Source organism: Heliconius melpomene, chromosome 12 (genome assembly GCF_056956725.1).
Source record: "Heliconius melpomene rosina isolate 202511_hmr_F chromosome 12, ASM5695672v1, whole genome shotgun sequence".
NCBI classification, from domain to species: domain Eukaryota; kingdom Metazoa; phylum Arthropoda; class Insecta; order Lepidoptera; family Nymphalidae; genus Heliconius; species Heliconius melpomene.
Window position 1 is genome coordinate 6,398,385 of NC_140400.1, and position 26,264 is coordinate 6,424,648.

General features: G+C 32.7%; 4 protein-coding genes across 4 annotated transcripts in view; 1 reads left to right on the top strand and 3 right to left on the bottom strand.

Annotated features, from left to right (window-relative positions):
* Positions 1–12,549: 12,549 nt before the first annotated feature.
* Positions 12,550–14,341, bottom strand: RpS20 (ribosomal protein S20). The gene is made up of 3 exons (XM_085194122.1): positions 14,182–14,341; positions 13,636–13,797; positions 12,550–12,789 (listed from the first exon to the last, which is right to left on the bottom strand). Exons 1-3 carry the CDS (start codon positions 14,182–14,184, stop codon positions 12,583–12,585), a joined length of 372 nt encoding a protein of 123 aa, XP_085050248.1. The 5' UTR covers positions 14,185–14,341; the 3' UTR covers positions 12,550–12,582.
* Positions 14,342–14,629: 288 nt separating this feature from the next.
* LOC146533635 (trafficking protein particle complex subunit 2-like protein) lies at positions 14,630–16,704 on the bottom strand. The gene is made up of 4 exons (XM_085194121.1): positions 16,599–16,704; positions 15,711–15,922; positions 15,260–15,436; positions 14,630–15,027 (listed from the first exon to the last, which is right to left on the bottom strand). The coding sequence occupies exons 1-4, from the start codon at positions 16,629–16,631 to the stop codon at positions 14,982–14,984; spliced, it is 468 nt and encodes a 155-aa protein (XP_085050247.1). The 5' UTR covers positions 16,632–16,704; the 3' UTR covers positions 14,630–14,981.
* Positions 16,705–16,865: 161 nt separating this feature from the next.
* Positions 16,866–21,349, top strand: Vhl (von Hippel-Lindau protein). Its single transcript, XM_085194120.1, has one exon. The coding sequence runs from the start codon at positions 16,866–16,868 to the stop codon at positions 17,382–17,384; it is 519 nt and encodes a 172-aa protein (XP_085050246.1). The 3' UTR covers positions 17,385–21,349.
* Positions 21,350–22,404: 1,055 nt separating this feature from the next.
* LOC146533637 (oxidative stress-induced growth inhibitor 1-like) overlaps positions 22,405–26,264 on the bottom strand; it is a 33,870-nt gene continuing 30,010 nt past the window's right edge. Inside the window, exons 6-9 of the mRNA XM_085193922.1 lie at positions 25,068–25,151; positions 24,308–24,517; positions 23,302–23,835; positions 22,405–23,127 (exon numbers count right to left, since the gene is read on the bottom strand). Of these exons, the coding sequence (XP_085050048.1) occupies positions 22,441–23,127; positions 23,302–23,835; positions 24,308–24,517; positions 25,068–25,151 (1,515 nt within the window). The 3' untranslated portion in view covers positions 22,405–22,440. The remainder of the gene's footprint in view (positions 23,128–23,301; positions 23,836–24,307; positions 24,518–25,067; positions 25,152–26,264) is intronic.

Here is a 26,264-nt window from a genome sequence, read left to right on the forward strand (position 1 = left end):
TACCCTTCAATCTGCAGGATACATAGTGAAGCCAAAATAAAATTGAATCCACACTATCCACGCATACAACCTTACCACTGTACTATTATAGCTCAAAATTAAAAAAATATATTTCAAAAGAAATCAATTAAAATTCATGTCCACATTTATTTCTGATCACGTAATAATTGTTGTAATCGTAAATTGTCGAGTTTCTTGCGTTGACCGAGTAAGTGCAAGCTTCTATATAAGTCTGTACAGCTCTAGAGTATGTGCAGGAGAAATTACGATTCTTAAAAACGTTACAATATAAGGAAAACGATTAAACAATTTGGTTTTTTTGCTCCTTTTTTTGCAGTATTTACAACATAGTCTTGTAATTAAGATTTTTTGGGATATTCTTCTTAATAACAATTACCCAATTAATTTGTTTAAGGCCGTCAAGGTGCACCACAGCGTCTTGTAAACACTACGGTTTCAGGTTCAATTCCCAGTTTCGTCACTCAACACGTATAGATTGTAAAAATGTGGAATGGAGTGTCTTAACACTATCTTTTATATGCGGAATACAAAGTGAAGCTAAAAAACACTATCGACACAGATATAATATGAACTTTGACCATTAACTTTAATTGAGAAGTAAAAGAAGTATGAGACAAGTAAATATGATCGTAAATTATAACTTTTTAATGATGTCATCGCCATACATTTTAAAATTTTCTCTTTAACAATCAGTTTGCATCATTATATCGACGTCACAAAAAGAAACTTTTGAAATAATTTAAGTTTAAAAACGAAGGAGTGTTCATACATTTAGAATTAATTTGCTAACTCTTTATTACGAGTATAATGATTAAAAATAGATTTTTTCTTTCCTAAGTGTAGAATAACACCAAAAATTTGGAAAATACTTAAATACATAATTTAACGCCGTCATGTCACAACGTCTGATTGGAGAGATGATATGGGTGATAATTCAGTTCCTTGCTCTGGTAAAAAGACAGAACGCTGCGTTAACTTCCGCTGCTCATCACGCAATGTCTTGAAAATTGTGCATGCAGAATACAGCTATATAAAAAATATTTTAATTTATCATCTCTCGAAACTGCAATAAAAATATGCAACCGACATTAAAGTGAATGTATTTCAGTTATATATTAAAAGACGTTTATTGACGCCCACACAATTTTTAAATCATGATTATTTTATTAATTCAATGCAATAAATTTTATTTTATAGCATACTTTAGGTAAATTTAAGTTAAGTAGGTATACGGTTATTACGTTTCAAAAATCAACATTTCTCAAAGCACTATATAGTTGTGGGTTCTATTCCCACTCGGGGAAATGAAATATTAAATATTTTCATTTCCTCTATCTGGTAACGAGCCAAACCGCGGCGTTAAATTCCGCCACTCAACATACAAAGCCTCGATTCGGCGGAAAGTAGAGAACCGAGGTGTATTAAAGGGGAACGGAGTGTCTTAACACTAGTTTCTTAGGTTCCCACTGCCTATGCTGCTATATAAGGGACACAGCATGAAGCTAAAAAAACAAAAGCATAGTTGACAGAGAGAACCTAGTAAGTATTCTCTACCCATTTTCTTTGGGTTTCTTTGGGTTCTTTTCTGAGATTAGAACCTACATTCATCACAATCGATAGCCACTTGAAAGCTTAACTTTTATTTTTATATAATTTCTTACAAATATTCCTTGTAAGTGTATAATTGTATATACGTAGATATACTGCAGTGTACAGTGTAGGCATCTCGCGACATCTCCATAACAGCGTGTCCTAGATCCGAGAAGATTTCATGTCCTTACTCGGAGAACCAGCTATCGGTCCTTATGTAACGGTCGTTTAAATTTATGTTTAAATTTGTACTGGTTTTTAGGGTTAAGCTGCATTTTTTTTTGGTAAAAATTAAATATATTATTCATACTAGACTAAAAATATATTTATTTATTATATTATGGAAGGAGTACTAAATAACGGTGGCAGGAAGATCTCATAGATAAATTTATGAGTTTAAAATAACTTTCGTGCAAGAAACAAAATTGACGTTTATTTGTTGCATAAATAGGTCTTACTTAATCTTGCCACAGAAACAACCAGACGCCATATTGTCAAAATGAAGAAATAAAAATCGATATATGTTAAGTATCATGGAATAGGTACCTATACAAAAAATATATTTAGGCTTTTCCCGTGATATTTCATTTTAAAATGTGTGAATGCGAAAACCCACTACTGTTATATAAGTTGTGCTATAAGTAAAAAAACTTTTAGCTAGTCGGTATTATTATACAATGAAGTGAAAATTCACTGAAAATTCAAATTACTTTGAATTTTGAATTCACTCAATCTTTAAAGTAAATTATGGCAACACAATTGATTTTTAGTGGAAATTTATTTCCTTTGAAAATTGGTTTTAAAATTGGCTTTGGATTTTCCCAAACTAAATTCCAATTTGGCAAATAGGTAGGTACTACTACTAGTGCAAACAGCGAAAAATTGAAACGTCCGCGTCGCAGTCCTGTCGCATTGCGGAAGTACTCGCTACATGCAGGAAACGAACTGCCTTGTTATCGTCCTGGATGAAAAAAAATGTATAATATATACTTCCACTTTCTAGGCAGGGAGAGAGAACCTAGTGTTAAGGCACTCCGATCTCCGGAGGACTTTGGCTAGTTAGAGCGGGAAAACAAAAATAACTACTTTAACCGAGTGGGGATCCAACCCAGTAATCAGAATATCATAGACCATTCTTAGAATAAGCGGCAAATAAACGACTGGATATATTGGACTGGATAAGGACTTTATTTTATTATGCTTATTTAAAAAAAATAAACGTCACTGAAAATATATTTTACATTAGATATAGTTACGTTTCAAAATTGTATTTTTTTATTTACGTCAGCATAAGTACTTACTTATTTGTTTTATTAGAATTAAGCTTAAGCTTAGATTTTAACGTAAATCCAAATAAGAATGCTAGAGATATATATTTCGGAAGCCATATTGTTAGCCGCGTTATTGATTTCCCGAATACGCCCGTCGCGACTCTCAGGGGTGACTCATACAGCCTACAGGATGACTATACTGGTAGCATTTGCAGGACTTTTTCATATTCGTTTTTTAGAAAACGTATAAAAATTTGAACCTAGCAGGATTTCAACCCTCACCTATTGGAAACCGTCCAGGCTCTCTAACCGCTAAGCCATATATTCTCAGAAATGAAATCTCTTATTTATGTTAAATTGTCTTATTTATGTCGGTATAACAATTTTGACGTTACTTGATTAGAAGGGACGGCTTAGTGGAAAGCTCAAAAGGCTTTGACGATTTGCAAAAGGCGCAGGTTTAAAACTCACTATGTTCAAATTTTTCTACGTGTTCTAAAAAATATTTTTCTATAAATGAAGATGATGTAGATGAAGTGATTAAAAGACGGCAAAAATAATCGGGGAACTAAAACGAAATGGGGAACGGAGTGTCTTAGCACTAGGTTCCCTCAGTATCGGTGAAGGTACAACTTTTAAAAGATTTCAAAGGAGGTTCCTTCCATGGTCACCCTAAAGGTGACGTCACGTCCCCACCCCTCGTAAATTCGTATAACGAGACTGAAATCGTTTACAAAATTACGAAATATTCGATACATTTTTGTAAGTAGCTAAGTACACGACGAATATAAATGTTTATGTATTTGGTACTTTTTTATTGGTTGTCAGGTTTTTATTGCCAAGTGGTTGCGGTAGTGAGAAAGCTTTTTTAAGAAAAGTTACTTTTATTGGCAACTAAAACTCATCTTCCTGTTCTTACTCACTCACATATTTTCCAGTGGCAGAACTCAACGCCGTGTTTAATAAAAAATAAATTATAATAAATTTCCAGGTGCTCTAACAACCAATAAAAAATATATTTATAATGAATATATAATATTTAATATTAACAAAAAAATAAATGCACAACAAGAAACCTAAATAAGGCCACATTCATTGATAATCCTTGAGCCTTTCCTCGATGACTTCACGTCGAACCCGCACCTACGCTAGTACTGACTCACGCCGTCTAACGCCTACTGCTACACTACTTATGCAAGTGTACTGTGTAACCATTGTTCAATTGTGATTAAAAAATATATTTCCTGAATTTTTATTTTTAATATTATGTAACTGGCCTTGTTAAAAATTTATATAAGATCGAGAGTGAAAAAAAGGGACTCGTCATATCTTTTATTTACGAAGAAAACAAAGAGTAAAATTAATATTGTTTTATGTGTTTAAGAACTAATTACTGCATATTTTAATAGATATCTAAGCTGTAGATTTTTTTTTTCTGTAGAGACATGTTGTTTAGGAAATGTGTTGATGATAAATGATTCTACTTTTATATTAAAAGACCGCGTATATATAGGGTGACAGAATCGAAATGAGTTTTTAAATATATCAAATATTTGTAAATTATAGTTTTTATAGCTTTAAATGTATATTATTAACATTGGAAAATGGCAGATACCTTTATTTCATCTGTCTAATGTTAGAAAAAGCTTTAGAACCTTAAGAAAAATAAACTTATTTCCACAATATCTATATTTAATATAAATAATACTTCAATTATAACAAGTTGTTTTCAAATAACAGTTATAAAATTCACATTAATGAAATAGGCCTTGTATCGATTACAATAAGAATTGGACAATCGCCTATCGCGACTTATTACGTGTAGGTGTTACTTGCTTGCAGAGTACTTTTGCTTAGAAACTATTAGATTAACTATAACAAAAGAAATAAATAACTAACTTATTGTTTTCGAGGCCATAGTGATGGTTGTGGGTTCTATGTCCATTAGAGAAAATAAATCATATTAATTTCTCCAGTCAAAAGAGAAAGCGGGACCTTCAGTTCCTTTACTCTGTTTTTCCTCTCTACTCTTTGCGAAAAAAAGGTGAGACTACAAAAAAATAATATAGTATATCTGATTTAAAAAAATATAAAACGATAATCCGGTTAAAACCAATTTCGGCTTAAGAAGCAGTTGAAAGTTTCACAACTCTGCTACTTTCATATAAATAAATATTCATTAATTTTTAATTTATTAAGGTTGCATTTGCATTATAGAATTACACATATTTAGCCAGTTACACGTAAAAAGTGCATGTGCACCATAAACTTTGATAGACCGTCTCTTTTTCTTACTCTTTTTTTTAATTAACTTAATAGTGTGTGAAAACTAGAGTTTAATTCCCTGAACGGAACCTATGCCTATGCATAAGGGCTACGAGTTTCCATGGGCGTATCTAAAGATATTTTTCGGCACTTGGACTTTAGCTCGGCTCATACATGTTCGTATAAATATATTTTTTTTATTTTTTTCGCGATAATTTTATTGTTAGTAAAATTTATAGGTTGGCCACCAGATTATTCTGAGGGGGCATAGACAACGAACCCACAACTGTCGCGTTACAATCACACCCACCATCCAAAATATTAATATTTTACTAATATAAATTGTATTTGTAATAAATGTACCATAATTACCTGTTAATTAATAGTATTTGAACACTATGTTATCTTTTATGAAAGTTCCTTAATATTTTAATTCACAACGTTATATAAAATCTAACAAGAATTAAACTCAAAACCAACACACAGATACCATACCAACTTTCCTAAAACGGCATTATATTCTTTTATTACCATTAATAAATCATGTTTCTACCCACCCCCTACACTGTAGAGAGCGTGCTGCGTGGGCATACAGCCTATTGCCATACCAATTTCCACAAGGTCTCACTTTCAAATCCAAAAATACTCTCTATTCCAACAGAAAAGAGACGAAAATGCTTTAAACTTTCGTCTAAACAACATTCAACGCTATAAAAGCTAAGACGTATGAGCATTTGTCTTCATTTACGCCTCAATAGTACCTATGGAGCCCCAGATCTGTATTTTAGATAAAATCATTTACTTGTTAAGATAATCGATTGTTATGATGCTATCGTGAATTGGGACCCGAATTGGATTGTGGCCACTGACAATAAATGCGACGGCTGTGGCCTGTGGGTTCGATTCCCACTTGGGGGATTGAATTATTTACATTTCCTCGCTTTGGTAAGCAAGATGAAGCGATAGCTATAATAAAGTCATAATCATAAACTAAAGAGTTTGTTTGTTGTTTGGTTGAACTATCACAACTACTTACAGTTCGTTTGTGTCATGTGTCATACACAACTCTTACTTATTTTTATTTTACAACGGAGGCAAAGCAGCAGGTTCATGAACTAGTGTAAATTTCTATGAGTAGGTACCTTAAAATAAGTACTAAATAGACAGCGCAGTATTTTTTGATATTCATTGGAGGGAATCATTTATTTTAATTTTCCTGCCCAATCCTTTCTATTTATCCTATCTATTTTTCACACAATATCTTTGAGATAGAGAAGTCAAAGTTAAGAAACGATTATGATTATGTTCAGAGAGTATTTACTACTTTTTCGCCTCAAATGCCATAACTAATACATAAATGTATAGAGGCCGTAGTGGCGTGGGGGGCAAGAGTTATTGTAAACGCGACAGTCGTGGGTTCGTTTTCTGCTCGGGGGAATGAAATATTTAATATTTTCACGCTCATGACAAGGCAAAGACAACGCTGCCGAACACGCAACGCCTCGAGAATTCTACGGAAAGTCTAAACATTAAATTAAAATTCCCCTGCCTATCCTGCTAGTTGCGGGATACAGCGTGAAGCTAAAAATAACAAAATTCGAACATCGAATGCGATGATTTATTTGCTCAATAATAACAGCGTATTATAACATCCACCCACCTACACGCCGCAAGTTAGACTACAAACACCATATATAGGCAGACGAGTTAGCTCTGCACGATGTTTATTTAGAACTGTTTGACTAAGACTTCTAGACTTTAGAGTGTGTACTAATAATACCTATATATTAGATAGCACAATTATGTAGACACGTGGCGTGGTAAACGTAATTGTTATGGGGTTCGAATCCCTGTGGGAAATTTTCTACCCCTTACGTTTGTCTCAGCCATCTGAATGTAATATATTTTATTTTGTTTAGCTTGATGCTGTATCTTGCATGTAACATGGTAGGCTGAGGGGACATAGTGTTAAGGCACTCTGTTCCTCGTTAATATACTTCTGTTCCCCAGTTTTCGTCGAATTTTTGAGATATTGAGTGTTGAGTAGCGGAATTCAACTCCACGCTTTGTCTTGTTACTAGAGCGATGAATTGAAAATAATACATATTTCGTACCTCGAGTGGGAACCGAACCCCCAATCGTCATGTTTACAGTCACAATATGATACAACATATGAACCTAAAAATCCCACTTTTGAGAGTTTTTCCTTTATATTGTAACTTCCTAATCTTGCTAAATCTGAAACACTGTCCATTTTCAAAAAAAAAAAGCAAAAAAAATTAATTCCAAAAATACAACCCTAATAATCCCTAAGTCCTCACTAAATACTGCATAACGACTAGCATAGCAACTTGAGAGCGTATCACAAAATCGATAACACCGCAACTGGGTCTAGAATCTATCTCATTATCTGGGCTACTCGCGGTTGCCATGGCAACGCAGCTTCCCCGGCGCCCATCTCTCTCGCTCGTATACAATTATTGGTACTCGCCACGCCTACAGTACCTAGGTATATGGTATACTCGTATATCGAGGCTGGTTACACTGTGTGTTGATCTACGGTTAAAGATATTTGATCTACGGTTTATAATACGTATGGGTTAATAGATTAGAATGTTATTTACATGTTTAGGATTTAAACCACACCCACATCGATGACAAATATATTATATATATGATGTATGTAATTATACAAAGCAAATATGAAAACCGCAGACAAAAATGAAAATACAGATAATTAATATAAACATAAAATCAAAGTACAAAACCGCAATTGTACAATAAGACATCACTAGTATTCAAAAGGTTACTTTGTATATTGCAGTTATGCATTTAAACATTTTTCTCCCTATAGTATGGGAAAAAAAAACTATATTCACCTTGCTCAGACTCAAGCTCAGCTCAGACTCACTTGATATTTAAGATCTGCCTGTAGTGTTCGAGTTCCACTCTCTACCTCACTAAATTCAAAATGATCCTATATCCTATAATTAAATTTAAATAAAAATAAAATTTATGTTAGTTAATAATCCAATATAAGCTAATAAATAATTTCTTAAATTGTACTGTGTTTTTACTCGCTAATTGTCATTCATGCACTTCCACTGGTTGACTAGAAGAGATCTCTTTAGAGATAAGTCCACCTTTAATATTTTTTTATGTCTTTGTTTCTTTTATATTTTAGTACAATGAGGAATATTATATACTATAAACTTAGTTTTCAGTTTATTGCTGGCAGATATAAGTATAAAAGATTAAACTTCGCTTAAAGATACGGTGAGCCCGCCCAACTTGATTCCAGACTATTGATCTCCGGAGCGTCGACCGCCCAGACCTAGCTAGACCCAGCCACTGCGGCGCTTACAACCAAATATATATTTTTAACTTGCTGCTACTGAAATTTCATTTATGTAATTATAAAGAAAATTGTTAATTTCTACAGCTCTTCTATTACTCAAACTGAGTTAGTAGGTTTTGATAATGTTACCTACAAATAATATATGTTACTCTGTCTTACAATATCTATGGGTTTTAATAGTTTCACTTTGTAACATATACTTACATGAACACTTCGTTCCCCACTGTGGGGTACGATGCATTGGGGTCCCACGCACTGCTCCATTGCGTGTTGAGTGTCAGACGCGGAACTAAACGCCGCGCTGTTGTTACCAAAGCAAAATGAAGAAATGTAAATCAATCATTCCACCAAATGCGAATCGAACCCACAATCGTCGTGTTTACAATCCCACATTGTGCCACTGGACCCCAATGGCCTCTAGAAAATGTCGAGGTAAAAAATCAAGAGGCCAAGCTAAGAGATTACAGTCTAAGCCCACCATTCATTATATATATTATATACCCACTAGAAATGTCTGAGTTAGAGCGCTCGTTGTAAAAGAACGTCGAGCATGAAAATTCAAGTAGTTTCGTCAAAGGCATTTTAAATTAGACTGCCGATGCAAATTATGGAACTGCCTTTCATGCCCAACCTTTTTATAATATACCTAGTAGGTACCTACTCGTATTATAAACTAAAAGTTTTAAAGCTTTAGGCTTTTAAGTTGAGTTATGTATGGCAGTTGGCAGAGTCCTGCCCGAATTCTAAGGATGTTGAGTGGCTGCCTTCTGCCTGGCAAGTGTCTAGCCAGGAAAATGATGCAGATTGCTCCACGATGGCCTTTAAAAAAAAACAACATATAAAACCACAATTGAAAAATAATATATCTTTAGAATTCATAAGGTGTCTTTGTATATTGCAATTGTGCATTTAGAAACTGTTTTTATTTCCTATTGAATATATAGAAAAAAAACTAGTATGCCATGGATTCACTATACGGGTATAAAGCGTGATACTGAGAAACGAAATAAAGAATGTTAAAACGTATAAACTAAATTAAAAATTACAAATGTTCCTCATAAAATAAGAAATACCTTGCATTCAATGATAATCACACAAAGCTACCACGGCTATCCAATTAAATTTTCTGAAAGGTTTGCAAACTGAAAACATTATGAGTCCTATTTTAGCAAACTCTGCAAGCCTTGCGCTAACGAGCTGTAGACATCCTAGAAGGTAGAGGCCTCACTGAAACTGTTTTGACATAATATATTAACACTAAGATAGCTTCACGCTGTATCCCGTTTATGGCAGGGAGGCACAGGGAACCTAGTCTTAGGAAAATCCCCTTTACGATTCACTGTCGAATTTTAGAGACATTTCGTGTTGACTTGGAGTAGGTACTCAACGCCGCACTTTTTTTTGTTATCAAAGGGTTTAGTAGGGTTAGGGTTTAGTTATATATTTTTTATATCATATTACATATTGTATTATGTATAAAATATATTTACACTATTGTACCAGTATCTGTGTCTACGCGGTTGTTGTAGATTCGAATCCCATAAAGAAAAAAAGTGTCAAGACGTTGGATTTCGATATTAAACTAGCGGAATATAGTTTTAGATAAGTATAGCTTTACTGCGTGGCAGGAGGCTTATTATGCATAATAAAATGTACTTAGTGGTTTTAACATCACCCCAGTGAGAAGGAATGAGAAAATCACCATTTTATTTGCTGCAGTAATTTTATTAAAAATTTAGTAGCGTCTGACTGAAAACGCAACGTTTGTGGGTTTGATTCCCATTTGGTGGAATGATTGTTGACAAGGTCTGGTAACAAGACAACTGTAACAGGGTAGACAAAGGGAACGCAGTGTTAAAACATTTCGTTTCCTACTTTCAACCGCTGTCTAGTTACTGGATTATATAAACAATCCTTTACATACATCAAATAGAATTTCTCATATGTCAAAATATTTTAATAAAATATGCAATATAATTTGAACATATAATGATTTAAGTACCTATGTACAATTTAAACATAATATGTTTTTAAATTCCAATGAAATATTCAATTTCAATTTTTCTTAGAAGCAGCACTATAAATAATAACAACTTAAATGATAAAACTACATTACTAATGCACTTAATGTATTTAAAACTGCATCGCATTTATTAACACCCACGTTGGAAGTGCCACTTGAGCAATAAACTGAAGAATTAAAGGAAAAATGGGGATAACTAGCTTTCACCAGCGGCTTTGTCCGCGTAGTCAAACAAAATAACTAAGAATTGTGTAGTGTATGACATTTGGTACTCTCTAGGTGTCCGAGGTGACTCTGACCGCAGGTACAGTGGGTTACATCGAAACGGTGAATGAGAAGCCCTTCTCGATAAAGAGGCTATCCCAACAAAAAAATTAAATGTTTTTTTTTAATTTAGACCAATTATAGTTAGTTGGTTTATGTGATTAGCACGTTGAACGAAACGAACTATTCAGCGTTAAGATTAGTATAGAAATTTAGAATAGTAGGTACAGTTCTCTCTGCCTCTTTCTTTAATGTTAAAATGTGGTCTTCATTTTCCGCCTCATTGTTTAATATCGCGTAACTCAGCCCCGCGCTTTATCTTAAAGAGAAATGAATACTGTCTTTATAAGAATTCCATAAATGCTATCAGCATTGCTGATGCTGCTATTTCGAAGCTTACACTCTATGGTTACAAACAGTAACGGCAAAAGAACAAAATCAATTACACAATTAACGTATGACATACAGACATCCGCAATAATTTAGATTGACAATTTAGTATTGTTTTCACGCAATGGCGCGTGGCGCCGGAGCAGAAAATGGTTTTTTTATTTATATTTCGTCATACAATCCTCATAAATCCTCATAAATAGGTAGTTCCTGAATTTTGATGGTCGTGACGCAGTAGGACAGAATTGATCTGTGGACGCTTTGGTTGTAGATTCGACCCCTCACTCGTTAGTTTCTCCCCAGAGGTTCCCTTTCTCTGCCTACCCTGCTATTTGACGTATACAGCGTGAAGCTGAAAAATAATATCAAACATTTTATACAGAATTGTTAATGTCCATATAATACATTATCAATACCGCATTTAAATAGGTACCTTTACCTTATATGCGGTATAAATGACCTCCGCCCTCCCACATATGAAGAAAAAGAAAAGGATTTATATTTTTTGCAAGGGCGGTCGTGGCGCAGACACAAGCTACTGTAAACGCAACGGTTGCGGTTCGATTCCCATAGTTCGGTGAAATGAAATATTCAATATTTTCATTTACTCGCTCTGGTAACGAGACAAAGCGCGCGTATTGAGTTCCTCCACTCAACGCCTCAAAAATTCGGTGGAAAATGAGAAAAGGAAGTGTTTTAAAGGGTATCGTGTGGCTTACACTAGGTTCCGGGTTCCCTCTATCGAAAAAACAATTAAATAAGCGTGATTTCTACCAATTTGTAAAAGTTCTACCTCGTAATATGCTTTATATTGCTAATCTTTCTTTTTCTTATGTAACGATATGGCAATATCGCATGTCATGATTGATTGTAACGTAATAACGCCAAAGTCAGGGCACAGTTACTGTTTATGCGCAATAGTTGTGGGTTCGATTTTGACCCGAAACGTTACAAGAACATAAAAAAATATATATTAAAATTAGCGGACGCTGTGTTTAATGTATCATCAGAATTATAATGGAATATAATAGTGTAATCTGTACATGGACGGTACCTATATGAGAAAGGATTGGGGAATGTGCCCAACAAGACAAAGTTCACAACGACAATTTTTTACAGATTTACAATTATTGAATAGTAATCTAACAAATTATGACAAACACCAAATAATGTAAAATTATCAAGTGGCAATCTCTTTCTTATTCTCTTATTTTGTACTCGGGAGAAATATAAAGATGATATAGATAGATCAACAACTAACTTCAGTGTGACCACAACTTGTCGACCATACTGTACCAGTGAACTATCACATTGTTTTATCCTAAAAGGGTCATTCCTCACCACTCTAACAAGAATAAAACAAAAAGTCAATTTAAAAATATTTATTAGGGCAGTTGTGCCTACGCGTCGGCAATAGTAACTTCAACTTCTACACCTGGTTCAATATTGATTGAGGTGATCTGCTTCACAATCTCTGAAGGAGAATGAAGGTCAATCACTCTCTTGTGGATCCTCATCTGGAACCTGTCCCAGGTCTTGGAACCTTCACCACAAGGTGTCTTGCGGGTGGTAATGCGAAGAATCTTGGTTGGCATGCGGACTGGCCCCTGTAATAAAAATGATAAATTTAAATTAAAATATTCAAATAGACTAATACTGAATGAAAACGTGAAAGAAATATGGTACTACTACCAGCTTACCACTTTATAATAGGAAATTATGTATTTAAATAAATATTTTAAAAAATTATGCCATTATGACACAGTAAGATTGTTAACTTATTTCCCCAAATGGGTATTGAGTTCTACTAGTACAATGTTGAGTTGTAACATTTCACAGAGAGTATCTGGACACCAGGTACTTTCTGCCTATACATCTATGTGTAGATAAGTATATGTACATATAAAGATACCAAGATTAAGGAAAAATAAAAGTTGTTTATACTATAATTCCTATTGCATACTTAAACAACATTATTAAAATATTTTTACTATAATGTACAATAAATTTTTAACTTGTTGCTTCCCTATGAGCAGAGTATAGTACATGTAACTATACTCTGCACTTTGAAAAGCCTTGATTTAGCGCTTCTTTAGTGAACACACCAATACAGAACATGATATGTCTTCATCTTAGCGCTAAATGAATAAAATCATTCATATTTTTAAAATTTGTTTAATATGAATCTTAACCTAATACAATGACCTAATTATAACAATATTACATTTTGAAGGTTAAGTTAACATAATCTGCTATCTGCTAGGTTAAAGCTATAAAAAAATATTGTAGAATTTGAACTTATAAGATGCTGAAGAAGAAAATCTAATACATTTTTTTCACTCTCATATTAGTTACTTATCACTGATTATTTTGGTTTACATCTCACAATTAAAATGATTAATAGTTTACTTAGGTACTGATCAAAATACATTAAATAATTATAGCAATATTACCTTTACACGCAACTTTTGTTTCTTAGCACCATTGATCAAATCAGCGCAGACCTTTTCCAATGAACGTACATTGCGGGATGTCAATGTGATACGGATACGGTGGATGGGTGAGACCTCAGCCTGGGGCTTCTCGATATCCTTGCCTGACACGACGGCGGCTGCCTAGAATCATTAATTTAATATGCATTAACAAAAAGGCAATGGGTTTTTTTTGCTGTAGGGTAAAGCCAGAGAGAAGTAAGCGCCAGGCGCTACGGACTTTGTATATCTCTATCCTTCCTGCCCTCCCAATAGTCATTACACGTCGACCAAGATACTGTATGATTTCAGACTCATGTTGTCTCCCTTTACCTCTTTTACCAGCCACTCTTTTGCAAAGACTTATGAAGAAATTGTGAGTGACAAAAACAGACAATTAGTTTAAGCGCGAACATACACGTGGTAACATAACCTCTAAATACTATAAGTTTAGTTACAAGTATTATTAACATAAGTTAATGAAAACTAAATTTTAATGTTTAATACAATTTATAAAGCCATATTTACCATGTTTATGCGATTTCCCGGTCGAGATAAACAACTTTTCAATTAAAAATTGTTCAGCGCTGAACCAGAGATCAGTTCAACACAAATGTCAAATGAAAAGAGAAAAAGAAATATGGTGCCTTTGACAATGCTGTCAAAAACACAGATAAGAATAACAATTGAAAATTTATTCGTTTAGAAACTTTAGAATCTTAAACTTGTAACAGAAGTCTACTCAAATAAAAACCATAAACAAAGAATAAGAACTTTACAATTTGTTATTTATTTTTTTACTCATCGTTTGTGATTTTTGATATCATCATCAGATATATTTTAAAATGTAAAGTAATCTAGAATATCTACGTAGATATTGAGGAAACAATGAGAAATAATAAAAGAAACAACTTGGAAATGAGTTCATTGTCAAATCTTATTGTGACTAATAAGAATTTGTAAGTAAACACATATATATATTATAAAGCCTTTATTTTTAGTTTATTCTGTTTGTGGTCATACAAAATTAAAGATACAGAAACGTAAGTATAGCAATATTATAAAGCTAACAAGATAATTTAAATAATACATAACAAAACTAAATGGTGAGAATACAAGTTATGACTGGATAAGCCTAAATCTAGATAATATAAACCAAATCATATTTAAAATAACCTTATAAATAATTATTATGTATACAATAAATAAATACCAAAATTATACAATGAATTAAATTGTACAATCATTAATTAGTAAAATAATAGATTATGGAATGGAATAATATTAGGTGACGTTTTCGTATTTGTAGGTTTTATTTAGCATACCAATTAAACATTGTTAATCATAAGGTTTTTCACTTGCTTGTCGAATTTTCTGTAAAGGAAATATATTATTTATTAAGAACTTAAATAAAAAAATATGCATAGATGCAGGTGCGGAGAATTTTGTGTTTAGATTTTAGTGATAAACGTAGTATACGTTTATCACTCAGCTTTCGTTTCGACGTTTCGAGACATTGCATTTTAATTTCGTATCAGAATGAAGAGATTCAAATAATTCTTTCTCAGAGTTTGAATCGGCCTCATTTATATACGAAAATACTTACAAAGAAACAATCTGATCACCGGGCAGATGGAATGGATTACAAATTGCATCAGCATATAAGGCGTGGAGCCTGCGTAATGCAGTTCTAACTTCTGCATCTCTTATGTTACTTCCACTGGGTGAAGAAGAGCTTGTTACCAGTACCAATTTTATTCTAGTATTGGTAACATATCCATAGCTAAAAAATAATGAGTTGATGAGATTTATAAAGTATTTGTTTATATACTAAGTTTTCATTGAGGATAGAAATCGTAAAGAAGTTGGGTAGTTATAAGAGTGTTTGCACACAAAAATATAGCTTTTTTTGGCCTCAGATAATGTGAATCATATTTTATATGGAATTAAAATTAGCCACCACCACGCATCGTCTATCGCTAATTCGCAACACGACAAAAAAAGAAAAGTGAAATATTATGTCACTAAATTCTTTCTGATAAATGAAATAACTTTACATCTTATGAGTGTCCGTAGAGTAAAGAAGTCCAAGGTACAGATCACGTAAATCAGTCCTTGATGTATTTCCAGCAGAGTTGGCATTGTTAGGGTTAGTACTCGCCAATCGTTCTTCCAAAGCGTCTAGCGCTGTGTGAACTAGCCATTGTCGAGACAGTTCATTGTCGGTGTTACTGTCGTTGCCGATACCACCTATATATAGTGGTGCATTCTGAAATATCATCATTTTTAACATTAAAGATTGGAGATGGATGGACTGGGACAAATTATTTTGACTTCGTGCTTTTCGGATAATACACTTTTAGTTGTGAGTTTATCTTCTGCTTTAAAATAGTCTTTTTTTAAAAGGTTAGATGTGTGTGCATTGTCTAAGATGTGCATTATAGTAAGATAAGAGTTCATATACATTATTAACACGTTGTAAGATTAAACTTGTGCATATTCATCAAATAAATATGTTGCAGTGTATTTTTCATATAGTTTTTAGAATCTAAATTTAAGATACTTAACTTAGCTTCAAAGTGTACAATTGTCCAAATGATGTTATGAGATATTTGTATAGAATGTGAATATGTAACACAACATAAGTAATATTTACAATTTTCTTTAAATATATCTATATTTGAATGAAAACATGAAATATATAATACTAAAAAAACTAATTTTATAACATAGGCAACATATACGAGCTCGTATATAAATTACTTGTCTCTGGTATATTATGACAACAAACTTTGACGTAAATAATTACAACAATAGCTTTGCCAGTATACAAAGAAATTATCTTGCAGGCCAAACGTGTTGTTTTTATTTGTTTACTTGATGACAAAATACAAATAAAATGCGCAATTAAGTGTTTTAACAAAAGAAAACTGATTTATACTTACATCTTTGCCGATAACAGCGACACAAACAGCCATTGTGGGCGAAAATCGAAGAGGAAGTGAATCAAACGTCAAGTCACTGTCTGGGCCAAAAATAAAACGCGGGTTTATTTAAATAAATTTATTTTGTTTTGATACAATCTTCTGTTCATAGTATCTTACATGTGTATATGTGTTTCCCGACTTAGCTCGTATAAACATAGCTATTTATATTTTTTGTGTTAGGGCAAATTAACCGGCAAAATTCTGTTCGCGTTACTATATCGTTTGATGATCATGGCGGAGCGGCAGGAAGCTGCCGATGTTATATACGAAACGGATGAAAAAGGCCAGCAGGTGGTTGTGAAATCACTGCAATCGCTGTCGCGGGCCTATTTACGTTTCACAAACAAAACATCACGACCGATTGATGTTTGGTGGCGGGACTTCCATGGCGCTAAAAGACATTATGTTCGACTAGAAGCTGCCACATTTTACGATATAAACTCCTTTATAACTCATCCTTGGGAATTCACTGATGTCGCAACAAAAGAGCGTTATGTTATTAATAATAAGCATATATTTAGACCGCCGGCGAATATAGGTGGTATGATGTATAGAACGAACTGGAACATTACGGTTGGGGTTAGAAGTCTACGTCAGACTGCTCTATTGAAACTAGCTGTCCACATAAATCACCCTCAGAAGGTTGATTCACTCGGATTACCTAAGGTGCTTTGCGAAGAGTTGAAGAACTTGGTGTCTACCATCCACAACCCGCCTGCTGATCCGCCAGTGCGGCGTGATTGACGCCAAATAATATTCACCATTGTGGTAATGATCATATTTCTCTACCTAACGTGGTGTTACTTCCACTACCTTGTCACTAAGGTATTTATAAAATTGTTTAAATAACCTAGCTTTTAAGATATTATATGAACATTAATGCAGCTATAATACAATTGATTTAGATAAATCTCTAATATACTGTTCTTTAATGATAGCAAAATATTTGTTTTTAGTCTTTGTTACTAATCTATGGGTTCAAACCCACTATACATTTGTTGTTTGACATGTTTTCTATCAACATATTTTGCTATCCTAAGTGAGAAATAACACTATAAAAATGTTAACAATTTAGTCTAAAACTACTTTTTTCTATCTATATCAATGTCTTATAGCTACATAATATATGTATATAAAAAATGCATTTATATTATTCTTAAACTGTGATATTTATTTGGCACAATTAGATATTTGCAGACATTATTTGATTTGATTGTTTTCTCTCTCTTAATTTTAACTTTATATTGTTTATTTAAAAATTTTAATAATTTTATAGAGTATTTTAAAAAGCACTTACTTTTGACTGGATTTAATAATGAAAAATGACTTTTGTAATTATAAAAAAATCAATTGTAAAATAGTAATGTCTTTCTAAAACTCATATAATGTGAAAATTCTTATGATATTGACAAATGTAAAATAGATATTATAAACTATACAAAGTATGCCACTATAATAAAAGTTACTGTAAATACAATACTAAAAATTACAAGTAAAGCCTATTCAGGAGTATTTGAAAGATAGAAATGTAAAGAATTAATATCAATTGAATCTCACACGAGATAAATACCAATGTTTCACTGTCATCTCTTCTATTGGCTCTTCTCAGCAAAACTGCATTCTGAACTAATATCAAAACTGCTTAACGATTCAAAAGTACTTGCTGAAATCTATTTAAATAAATAATATTAATTCTAAATTTACATTTGCCATCTATATAGCTTATGATATATCAATTAAAATACTAAACTTTTCTATATTAATAATTATATTGATTATTGATGAATAAGTTACATTTTCAAGCTTCCAGATGAATGTAAATTAAGTCAAGAAAAAAAATGTTGGGTATCACCACCAGTCCACCACCGATCAATATCTTATGACAATTTTTTTTTCTGGAAAATAAGGAATGGATAGTATAGCATAGCAGTAACAAGTATAGCAGTATTCTATATTCACTGCAAATTTGCATATCTAGTTTTTTATCTTTATTTTTTTAGTATTAAGAGTAATGACATATGGTAAATATATATATTTTATTTTTTGGAAAAATATTCTTGAGATTTTCTAAAGCTAAGCAAAATATGACGCTGCCAGATAACAATTTTTAGTACCTCTGTATGTAATTGGAGTTTATATAATAATATGAATTAATCTGTCCAACTGTTAAATAATACACCATATTTCAATATATCTAAAAATACTAATCTCAAAGCCTAATTAAATAAATAATCTTTAATATTTTTATTATAATTTTTTCTATTCTATGTGTTACATAAAAGTACTTTGAACTATTTTATATAGTTATTTATCTCTTATCAATGTTCTATTTAAACAAATGTTGCTCAATGTATCTTGATGAAATTTGTTAGTTATTATTATATTTACTTGAGATTATAAATAATGTTGCTAACTGTTTTGAAAACTTTTGAAAAAAAAAACATTTTTTTATATATTTTACTGACTATTTTGATTACTTGATTGTCAAAATATATTTATTAATTTTAGTTGTTACTTTAAAGTTGTTAATATAAAAAAGAAATCATCACTGAAATCTCAATAATATAATTAATTATTTTTTTATGAATTAACAGCAAAAATAAAATTGTGTATAGGTACTTATATAACAGATTTTGAATATATATGTGTATTATATGAACATGCTATGAAATTAGCCATTTACAAAATAAATTGTTTTCAAAAATTTACTAAGATTAAAGTACTAAGATTTTCTTGTAATTAAGTCTTTATTTTTCTATAAAATTACTAACCATTTTTTTTATTGTTTCAATATAAATATAAAATGGTATATAGATATTTATAAATATATATTTTGATTATTTATATTTTATGTAAATATATACAAGTAGTTGAATCACATATTATGCTAGTGATGTGCCTAAGTGTATAACCCCATGTTAGTTGCATAATTATTATTTCATACTTTATATGAATCATAAAATTGTTCTTTCTATTTCTAGAATTTAAAATGTTATTCTGTTATCCACTTTATGAAATGGAGCGGCTGGCGTCGTAGCAGCGGCACAACGTTTGGTACTCAGCTATGCTGAATACAGTAAAAAAATATAAAAAAAAATAATGTTTCTCATTTCACTGGACTATAGTAGGTCTTGCATGAATATTCTATGACTGAAATAACAAAGCTCAATTCTTCATATAAGTAGAAACAATGGAAACTAAAACAATTTCAGAGTTTGATCAACTGGGATATTGAACCCAGAAACATCACATGTAAACGCCTACTGGCTCTGATGGTGTTATTAAGCTGCAGTGTTATAACAAAAGTATATAACTTCTCATCTTATTATATAGATGTAAGTAATTGTATAATGAAATTTTAGTATTTATGTTTAAACACCACTGTAGCGTACAGATTCAAGTGTTTTGAATGATTTTGAGGGTAATTAGTAAATCGAAGTTTCTAACTCAACCTGCACTGAAAATCTACCAAATCTGTATATGTAGTGGAGTTAATACATAAATGCCGAAATTTTATATATTATTAAGAATGTAAGTGTGTAAGACTGTTAGCAGGTATGGAGCTCCTCGAGCTTGTATCGTCCGCCTGCTGTGAAATGGAGTGGCTTCTGTATAACTTTGCATATGGATGAATGTTATATTTAAATATTATATATATTATATTATATAAGAGATTGAAATATTTATTGTGTAAATATAAATATATATTTTATTGTTATTGTATTTTGAATGTGGTATTAAGGAAACATGTGAAATGAGTAAATACAGTACAATGAATTGTAATTATTTTTTTATCTTTGAAATGAAAAAACTTGGAAAACACAAATTTAACGTAGTGGGATTTCAACCTGCGCCTCTTGGAAACCGCCCAAGCTCTATGACCACTAAGGAGAAAAGTTTTGGTAGTGCTGAAAAGATTTTATTGTACTGAATATATCAATGTAAGTATGGAAGGATTGTGTTATGTGGGCGGTTTTGTGTATATCATAATTATTAATATCAATATTATAAAGGGTCATGTGTAAAGTGAGAACAACAAATGCTTATAAGAGATTAATGTCTATTCTATAAATATCTACTTTAATGTAAATTGCGCCCTCACCTATTCCTACAACGCTTGTTTGGTACAACAATGACGTAATTGTATGTTTTTTTTAAATAAAAATAAATAAAAAGTTCATAATTGTCGCATTATTCCTTTTTTCTGACTGACTCGTGGTGTTTAGTGTAATTCGAATCATTGTTATTTATATTTGTTTATAAATAAGATTTTTTTGTGTATATAATTTTGATAGCCGCTCTCAGAAATATTCTTTAACGAAAAATTTTGTTAGTCTATTTAATATTTCTGATTGTCGTTGTTAGTTATGGGACGGTATAAATCCACAACCACCTTTATACGTCTATTTTATATAGATATATTGTAAGTTGAATGTCTTAAGATTTATTTTATATAGTTTTTTTTATTTTAAGGTGTATTCTGGTAACTCCAAAAATCGAAATTTGTATTTTTTTCATGTTTTGGCAACAATACTGTTGCATTTGGTACGTAAGGGTAATTATTTGAAATACCCAATCTTTGGAGTTACCCCGAATGCACTATATTTAGTTATATTATATGTGCCATGGTCTCATTGTTATGTCTGTAAGAACCATTTTTATGTATCGATGTACATGATTATAATAATAAATGGTTTTTTTAATTTATACTACTGTTTTATTTTAGTTTATCTAAGGAAGGTTTTGGTTTGAACTGTAAACGCGGCGATTGTGGTTTAGATCCCCATTCGGGAGAAGGAATTATGATTTATAAATATTTTAATTTTTTCTTCGCTCTGGTAACAAGGCAAAGCGCGGCTTTGTTCCCAATGCCTCTAAAATTCGGCGGAAAACGAAGAACGGAGCACGTTAACAGTAGATACCCTCTGCCTTCCCTCCTACATGCGGGACACACCGTGAACGGAAAACAAAATATTTTTAAAATCTAAGGAGTGATCACGCTTCTATTATGCGGTTACCTTCTATTTTTCGGTAGCCCTTTTTACCTACAACAGAAGGAAAACTAAATTTAAGACACTCCTGTCCCCTCGAACTGAGCAAATCGAAAAGAACTCAACTCGTGGCGGTATTTAACGCCGCGCTTCACCTACTTTAGCCAGAAAGTAGTTAATTATAATCATTCTTTCGAGTGAGGATAGAATCAGATTAGTTGTTACTAAGATTTTTTATTTATTTTTTTGTACCCAGGAAATTTGGGTAACCAGAACGTGTAGAAATATAAGAAGCAAACGCTGAATATATTTATTTATGATTTATGCCTGTTAATTATTACTTTATATTCATAGAGATAAAGTAATTGCCTTCGTCGTTTGGTCGAAGGTCCATTTAAATAAACAATAAGACGATGTACTAATGGATAATTTGATAGGAAATAATAAATATTGTTACTTAAGATTTTTGATTTGATTCGTTTCGGCGTTCAGTTCCGCCACTTAACACGGAATTCCTCGACAATTCGGCGGAAAATGGAAAACGGAAGCTCCTTAATGGTAACGGAGCATCTTAAAACAACGTTTCTATGTCCCATCTGCCTACCCTGCTGTCCGGAGTAGGTACAGCTTGAAGTTTTGGCCTCGATCCCACTTTGATGGGATTCAGATGCATGAAAAGCATTATGCAAGTTGATGCAAGCAAACTTACCTATAATTTGAAAAATATCAAAATTATAAAAACACCCAATTAAAGGAAGAAAGAATACAAGAAGTAACGAAAAAATATTTATTATCATATCATAGAAAAGTCAATTGTCCCTCTGTTTGTGTATGTGAGACACAATGGCAACCGCTCCTCCCGGTATGAACCTCATGAAGTTGTCCGCTGTAAGAGGCCCCAGTGCGTAGACTCCCTCTACCCTCCTCGCCTCATGAGAATCCCCGTACACTGCCAGAGGATTCCCCCTACCATCTACTGCTTTCCCCATTTCTACCCCCCATCCGACGCCATCGCCCTCAAAACCTCCAAATTCTCCCATAATGCACTCTTTCTCATTACCATTAATCTCATAGTTCAAGTATTTAGATTTACATATCTGTATACTTTGTTCTAGAACATTCTTTATGTAATGCCAATGGTTCTTAATGAAACACTGTTTTTGATCTTCCTCCTGTTTTTTTATACATTTAATGCATTGTGTGTTCGTTGTTATGTCTAAGTTTGTGTGTATGTCTAAATTTGTGTCTAAATTCGATTGAAGGAAAAATAAATCAGGTTTTGAACCTATTAGGACTGCTATTAATGACACTGTTACTTCTACTGTCTGGTTACTTCTGAGATTGAGGAGTTTGACTTTTTTGGGAGTGAGTAGGTCATCGTTGCGGTGTGTAGGGGTGTTTTGCGGGGCGGGGGTGATGTCTAGTACCGCGTGTTCCGGATAGGGGGTGTAATTTTGATGGTCTCCAGAAGGCCCATCTAGCATCATTTTGTATACCTGTGGATAGAAAAATATTTTTTTTTATTATTTATTATTAAGTACTAATTTTGTAAGTATTATATAAAATGTTGTGCAAATATTTGTTCGTTTTATAAAAATGTGTTGATTTTACATTAACTCAGCCTTCTCTGCTAAATGAAAGAAAGCAGATTAATTTTAAAAGCATCATACCTGACAATACTCAGGATATGTAACAGGCGACAATTTGGCCAAAGAATCTGCAGCAGCACGATGCACGTGGACTACATTCAGCCCAACTCCCCTCGCTAGTCTCACTGCATCAGCTGCAGATACTCCGGAGCCTACTACCATCACCGTACTTGCTCCACCTTCTTCCTCATTTCCCATCTCCTTAATTCCAATTAACCCGTTCCCAATTTCCCCATTTCTAACTACTCCGTTCCCAATCATCCCGTTCTCCAGCGTCCATTTCCCCAACACGTGAATTCCTCTCTCGGTAACCAACAAATCTCGCGCCAACATATTATTGTTCAACATAGGGGACTGTAGTTTCAACATATTAGGTCTGTCCCCAACACCTATGGCTAAGACAAGTCGTTTACAAACATAATGTGTAGTATGTCCAGTGACGTCACGCGCGTGTATGAGGAATGTGGGATTTGTGGGTTTTGTGTGGGGATTGCAAGTACGGCATGGCGGCATACGGGTTACGTGAGTCACTGTGACCCCATTGCGGAAGTATTTCTGTAATGGAAAAAAGAGGTAGTTTCATATTTTTTTCACATATTAAAAATCTTATCTTACACTTAGGAAAGAAATATTTAGTTTTAGAATATGTGAACGTAGCGGGATTTGAACGACGTACATTCGCATCGATGATCGATCGTTATTCATTGTCACGCAGTGGATAGCTGATTGTCATGATATTATAGAGCTTTCATGATAAGCGTATCTAGAGATATTTTTCAGAGGTAGGCAGTAAACTTGATTGTGGGTTAAGGCCTATGTCCAGCAGTGGACGAGGACAGGCTGATGATGATGATGATGATGAAGCAAATAAAAATATAAAATATTTCGCTTAACGCGACAGCTCAAAACATTGTACGTCTCGAGTTGTCGAAAGTCTTGACAATATAGTGTCTACCATACTAAAAATAAAAAATAATAATAAAAAAAAATATAATAAACTAAAAGCACTCATAATAAACTAAATTACCTGCAATTTGCAAGCATGCACATATCGCCTGCAATACGCCGCTACCGCCCTCGCCGGTACCCGCCCTCGAATACCCACTCCCCCTCCCATTCCCACTCCCACGTGTGGGGGGAGAGCAAGCCAAGTTCCGGGGGACAGAGACCGCACTGCCCCCGGGAACGTATGCCAGGCCCCGCCCGGGGGTCCTTTGCCAAGGACTATGTGGTCAATCTGGTCATCAATAATAAATGGTTAATTCAATTGTACAGCACTGTCGACGCACAACTCATCGAGAGCACAGAAGTTTGGATAAACTAAAAAAGTAATTGCACATGTAATTATAGGATATTTTCTTGGTTTTGATTACTTTCTTTTAGAGTGAACAAGGTGAAATAGTTCAGAAAATGTAACTTCAGAGCGACTACGGCTTATCATACTGTACTGTATAATTATTCAATGTATAAATAAAAAAATCGAAAGGAATAGGACAATGGTTTCTTGATACTAGGTACTTTCTGTCCAATCGCTATGCGTGATGCTATAAAGTCAATTTAAAGTTATTATTATTTAAAATGTATAATATAAATAAAAAAATTGTGTATGTGGTAAACCTCCGTGATGTCTAAGTTATTTTGGTCCTTCGAGCCAGACAAAACCAAGTATAATATTATATTTTTCTTTATAATTACGAGTAAATGTAACTAGTAATTAATTACATAAGAAGAAGAAGATACAAAAATAATATTTATTTAGGTTAAATAAAAAAGTATATATTAAATACCTGTTTATCAATATCATATCGCCATTCTATTAACGATTCAGCATCAATCCCTATATCTGCGCACGGTCTAAGTAATGTGTCCACCTGGAAAGAATAATAATAATGATTAAGATTTTTGTTTTAAGTTCTTGCCATCTTATGTTTTTCATAATAAAAATAAAAATGTAATTTAGTAAGAAATAGCCAACCATTGATAAATCTTATTCTTCTCCATATAAGCATTTTTTATTGAACTCTCTATTATTTTACTTCTTATTAATATCTATTATAAATGTGAAAGTTTTTGTGGATGGATGTTTGTTCCATTTTCACGTTTTTCAAAAGTACTGAACGGTTTATACATCTATATAGCCTATACATCAGAGTGACATGTAGGCTACAATTTATGTGAAGATTTTGTATAATTTGGCTATAAAATAACTTTCGCTATAAATTAAGCTATCTGTAGCGCGGAAATAGAACCTATTATTAAGCGTGTTCAGTCAGGTGCCAATTACAAATTTACTGGAATTTTATTAAAAAAATACAATAAAAATCTAACGGTAACTTACATTAATAAATTTTATTTGTTTCATTAGATTCAAGTTCAAGAACAATAATATCGATGTATCGTATAACAATGAGGCTATTATGCGTATCGAATATTTTACATACAATGGGACATGTTATTTAAAAGTATTAATAACATTTTTGCCATAAACCACTGTAATACAGTAGATTAGTCGATTCTGTCTTGGGCTTGATGAAGTGGGCTTGATGTTTACTCATATATATTTTTATTTATTTATTTTTTAATCCAAGGTTTTAAAGACAAAACGTTCAGTATCGCTACTCAACACGTAATTGAGAAATTGGGTGTAAAGTTAAGAAAGGAGACTAGAAACTCAATAGAAATGTTTATAAAAAAACTATTTTGATAAATGTTAAGGGAGGTGCCATAGTTCAATCAATTATTGGGGACAGTAAGGGAAAAGAGAATTCCCTTTCCCCTTGTATCTTCCTTCCCGACAGCAAGTAATCATTTACACTTTTATGTACAGATATACAAAAATATGTATATTTATATACAGATATAGTTCTGACGCACTTATACCAGTTATTTAAATGCTTCCTCATAAATCATTGAAGAGAAACGGGTTCCACGCATTATGATTCTGTAACATCTTTTTTGCTCACATTGAATTTTGAACTTGCACA